The following is a 5079-nucleotide window of genomic DNA, read 5'->3' on the forward strand; positions in this document are numbered from 1 at the left end:
TCAAACGCACGCGTGCAAAAACGAAGGCACGCACTAATCATCATGAGCATCATGTCATCGTGAGAGAGCAAGGAAACAAACTGTTGAGCAACTTACATCACCGGCATGGGTCACCCAGGCGACCTCGGGGGCAAAGTCAGCAATGTGATCCTATACACCATAGCAAGCACGGTTGCGAAAAAAACAAAGCAAGGGCCAGGAAGCGAAACAATGATGATAATGATGAGGAATTCCCGTTGTGGGTGCGTGCAGAACAATACGTGCACACGCACACGCACACGCACATGTGCACAACACAACACGCACACGAACACGAACACAACACAACACACACGCGCACACGTTACACACGCACACACGTTGCAAACACATACACGTTACAGACACACGAGCGCACACACGCAAACAACAACACAACGCAGGGCATCCTGCATGGGTCATACGCACACCTTTTCCTTCTGCAGGCGGTCCATGGTGACAAACATGGGGAAGTAGCAGTTGGAGACGCCGAGGCGGCGCAGGTGGCCGTTGAAAAACTCCTGGATCTGCTCCCACATGAAGTAGGCCCATGGCAGCAGCACAAAGCAGCCAGAGACCTACGGCACGGCACACATCATATTTGGGACACGTGTGTGGGTGATGAGAATGAGAAACGTGGCCGTGGCCATTGAAAGAGGGACAAAGCTGATATGGGTCAGCCATACCACGTTCCAACACACACACACGCACGCACACGCACACGCAAAACCATCCAAACAGGCGGGCACAACCGAAACAGACAAGAGACACATGCCCCTGCACGTTACGGCAGACACCCAGACACACAGACACACAGTCACACATGCAGCTACACACAGACAGACAGCGGGGCCGTTTGACCACGAGATGTACACGCACGTCGTAGTACTCGATGAGCTCAGACTTGGTGAGGACCTGCGAGTACCATTCGGGGAAGTCCTCCTCCTTCTTCGCCTCAATGCCGAGACGCGTCTGCCCCTTGGCCGGCACTAGTTGAGTGAAAACAGCACCGTTCGAAAAAAAAAAAGGCGCAAACAGGCGTTGTGAGTTACGAATTGCCGGCGGGGCGGTGAGCCAAGAAGTGTGCGTCAGGCATCTAAATGTGCCTGACAGATAGATGCCACACTAGTGTGCATATCATCAACAACCGACGGCCACAGTATGGCAGGGGCGCAGCGTTGGCGGCAATGGCCCTTTGTTGAAACAACGCGAGAGCAATGCAGGTAGGCAGGCAAAAAAAAAAACAATCAACCATCGTGCGCTCACCGTTGTCGGTCTTCTTCTCCTTCTTCTTCTGCTCCTTCTTCTTTTGCTCCTTGGGCACGCTGCCACCCTCCTTCTTCTGCTTCTTCTTGTCCTTCTTGCTCGACGAGCGACCCGCGGCTGGCGGGTCCTCCCCCGTCAGCGCCTTGTACGCCGCCTACAGCCACGGAACGGTGGTTGATGGTGGTGGTCGATGGTGGTTGATGGTAGGTGATGGTGCGGACACACAACGACAGTGCGTGGTTGTGCATGAACAGATGTTGTGTTGAATATGTCTTGTGAAGAGAACCGGTGGGCGGGCACAGAGACGTATGGGAGAAGCAGCTTTGTCACATCAACATGTTGTGGGTGCTGTGGAGGAAGCATGCCAGCACGGCACACGACCAATCCAGGTCAGGCACGCGGCCACACACCTTGAGCTCCAGCAGCTTGTCGAGTGCGGGCTTGAAGTCCTCCTTCTTTGCCTTCAGATCGCGCACAACGCCTCCGGCAGCAGTAATCTGCTCAAGCAGGGCTGCAGCTGCACACATGTGCACAGGCGCCAACATGCAGCAGGTGATGAGGGTGGTGATGAGCAACACGGGGAATCGAGTGTGGAGAGTCGCTGTGTATGCATGTAATTATTTTGGTGGGTAGGTGGGTGGGTGTGAACGCAATCAGGCGGCATTGTACCTTCGCCCGAGGGGGCAGTGGCAGCGGCGGGTGCAGCCTCCTCCTTCTCAGGATGCTTCACCTCCTCCTTCTTCACCTCCTTCTTCTTCTCCTGCTTGTCCTGCTTCTTGTCCTTCTTGCTCTTCTTGTCCTTCTTCGAGCTGCCCTTCTTGCCAGACGCTGGTGGCTCCTCGCCCGTCAGCTCCTTGTACTGCTTCTTCAGGTCAAGCAGCATCGCAACAGCAGCCTTCACCTCCGCAGCGTCCGCCTTGGCCTCCTTCAGCGCGCGCACCTTGCCGCCCTGCTCCGTCACCTGCGCAAGCAGTGCCGCTGTCCAGAAGAGGTCAGGGCAGTGTGTGTGTGTGTGTGTGTGTGTGTGTGTGTGTGTGTGCGTGCGTGTGTGTGTGTGTGTGTGTGTGTGTTGCAAGATAGCGAACAGGGAGGGGAGAGAGAACACGTGAGCACCACATGGGCAGAGAGCCACAGGCGAGAGGGGCAAAGAGATGACAAACATTTGGGGAACGCAAGACATAACAAAAGCAGAACGAAGAAGCATGTGAGTGCACACAAGCAGCTTGGCCCAGAACATCGCACCTGCAGCGCTGTCGCCAGCGGCGGGGGCAGCGGCCTCAGGCTTGGCGGCCGCAGTGGTAGTGGCAGCGGCGGGAGCAGGTGTGGATGCCTTCTCCTCGCCCTCAACTTGCTGTCAAGCATTGGAATCGATATGGTCATGGAAATGGGGGGGGGGGCGCACAAGACAACACACCACGAGGTATTCGCAAGTGTACGTGTGTGTGTGGGTGGGTGTGTTCGTGTGTGTGTGACAGTATGTGTGTGAGGGAATGTTCAGTGTGAGATGTTGCGTGGGTTGGAAATTGTATTGTTGGCTTGCTTGATTGTTGTTTTGCCATTCGCGATTGAATGGGAGCGTGTGTGCTACATGCGAGCGTGCGCAAAGCAACGCGTGCGCTTGATACATAAACATGATGCAGCAACGCACCATGCTGTTGATCTGGTCCTGCAGCTGCTTCAGGAGCGCCTCGGCTGCGCGAATGTCCGCCTTCTCAGCCTTCTTCTTCCGCATGTCCACAATCTTCGCCTTCTGCTGCTTCACCTGCAGCTCAACCTCAGCATACTTCTCCGCTGCGCGTCGGTGACAATGAATTTTGCAGCATTGCGTGTGTGTGTGTGTGTACACGCGAGTGGGTGGGTGTGAGGTGAGTAAATTTGTGGTGGCTGCAGCTCGAGGGCAGCGACACATCATCACGGATTTGCGCACACATGCACAACACAACAGACGCACAACATCACACAAAACACGTCCACAAAACAACACACACATATACGCAAGCGTAGCACGCAACACCGAACAACGTGCTCAGAAACAAACAGAAAAAGGACAGGTGGTGGCGCACCGGAGACGGTGATCTGGGCCTGGTTGTCCTTGTGAGCAATAAAGGTCTTATCGTGGCCATCGGGGATGTAGATGAGGTGGATTGGGCGCTGCAGCAGTGGGTGGTACTCCTGTTGCCATCACAAACACACACGCACACACGCACGCAGAGCATGGGCATTGCAGGGAAACGGGGATAAGCTGGTGCACAAGATCCGAGACACTGATAAACATGCTGATAGAGACACAGTTGCACAATGCCCAAGCAACCCAGCACCTACACAAAACATTCAAAAATAAGCACACATCATAAACAGGTGCCACGCACGCACAGGTGACACGCACGCACAAACAATGAACAAACACAACCACAAACACAACACGAAGCACGCGTGCCTGGTCGCAGATGAAAAAGCCCTTGCGGTTGAGCTGGATGATGTCACCGCGCTTGATGTTGGCCAGCGCCGAGGACCCGACGAGCGAAATGTCAAACCTGCACGGACACATGTTTGAAGTGGAGTGAGAACCAAGCACCGGCAGCACATGTTACCGTGACCTGTGTGTGTGTGTGCGTGCGCCTGAGGCGAAAGGAGAGGGGCGAAGCAAGCTCCTTTCCGCAGCGCAGCACAGCAACGCGCGCAGCCACACGCAGTTCATTCTCGAGGTGCATGCATGCATGCGTGTGTGCTGGGGTTTGCGTGCGTGCGTACTTTGACTTCTCGCGGAGGTAGGGCTCGATGGGCTCGCCCTTGGGGATGTATGGCACCGTCGTCAGCGGCAGGTACTCGTACGCCTGACAAATGATGGTGGTGGTGGTGGTGGTGGTGGTGGATGAGTGGGAGGGGAGGTTAAAGGATGCATACAGTGGGCACAAACCAGTGCAACGTGGGAGACGGATCAGACCCCTTCACACAGCCACCACTGACCAGCACTAGCGGTACAAACAGCACACTCAGTCACAATCGGTCACAAACAAAACAAACAAACAAACAAACAAACAAACGACCGTAGACAACAGGTGTGGGGGGGGGGACTTACGGTGACGGGAACGGGCTCGTCAATGTCTGCAGCGGGCAGCCAAGTGAGCTTGAGAGTGCTGGAAAAGTCCTTGTCGTTCTCATCAATCTCCACGTCGAGCGCAGTCACAATCTGATAGGGCGAAAACGCCACGCCACCACAAACACAGAAGGGGAGAGCAGTGAAAGAAGGGGGAGGGGGTGAGGACGAGCGACGCATTGGATGATGACGGGGGGGGGACAGGAGGAGGGGTGATCGTGTGTGCTAGACCGTAAGTGCGTGTTACCCTTGCATCAAGTCAACCGCAAAGCCGCACTTCTGGTTGCTACACCACAACACGCTCAACGGCTCCCGACAGTGCCCATGAGACGAGGGCTGCAGAGGCACCAGACAAGCAGGGAAACAAACTGCACGTGCAGGCCGACTCACGGGTCCGTTTGTCTCCATGTTGCGCACGTGCGCGTTGGCCCAGTCCATGAAGGTGACCTTGTCACCAACGCTGATGGACTGCGCATCCTCCTGCTCAATCTGGATCGTCTGAGCGAGCACCACGCGCTTGGTGCCCACGGCCGGGTTCTTTGGGTGCAGCGGCACTGTGCGCTCCTGCGTGCCCTTGATGTTGGTCACCCGCACCGTCACCAGGTTGCGGCCGTCCAGCGCGGTGTGCCGCGGCGCAGTCGGGTCAATCACCTGCATTGGTGTGTGTGGGGGGATGGGGGTGCGCGTGTGTGTGTGTG

General features: G+C 56.1%; 1 protein-coding gene across 1 annotated transcript in view; it reads right to left on the bottom strand.

Annotated features, from left to right (window-relative positions):
- Positions 1 to 5079, bottom strand: part of PTSG_05484 (bifunctional aminoacyl-tRNA synthetase) — a gene marked incomplete at both ends in the record, with an annotated part of 13690 nt that overhangs the window by 3666 nt on the left and 4945 nt on the right. Inside the window, 13 exons of the mRNA XM_004993297.1 lie at positions 97 to 150; positions 450 to 596; positions 898 to 1007; positions 1285 to 1438; positions 1695 to 1801; positions 1954 to 2262; positions 2527 to 2614; positions 2933 to 3075; positions 3348 to 3453; positions 3716 to 3818; positions 4036 to 4118; positions 4364 to 4474; positions 4772 to 5032. Coding sequence (XP_004993354.1) covers positions 97 to 150; positions 450 to 596; positions 898 to 1007; positions 1285 to 1438; positions 1695 to 1801; positions 1954 to 2262; positions 2527 to 2614; positions 2933 to 3075; positions 3348 to 3453; positions 3716 to 3818; positions 4036 to 4118; positions 4364 to 4474; positions 4772 to 5032 — 1776 coding nt within the window. The remainder of the gene's footprint in view (positions 1 to 96; positions 151 to 449; positions 597 to 897; positions 1008 to 1284; positions 1439 to 1694; positions 1802 to 1953; positions 2263 to 2526; positions 2615 to 2932; positions 3076 to 3347; positions 3454 to 3715; positions 3819 to 4035; positions 4119 to 4363; positions 4475 to 4771; positions 5033 to 5079) is intronic.

This window comes from Salpingoeca rosetta, assembly GCF_000188695.1.
Source record: "Salpingoeca rosetta unplaced genomic scaffold supercont1.13, whole genome shotgun sequence".
NCBI classification, from domain to species: Eukaryota; class Choanoflagellata; order Craspedida; family Salpingoecidae; genus Salpingoeca; species Salpingoeca rosetta.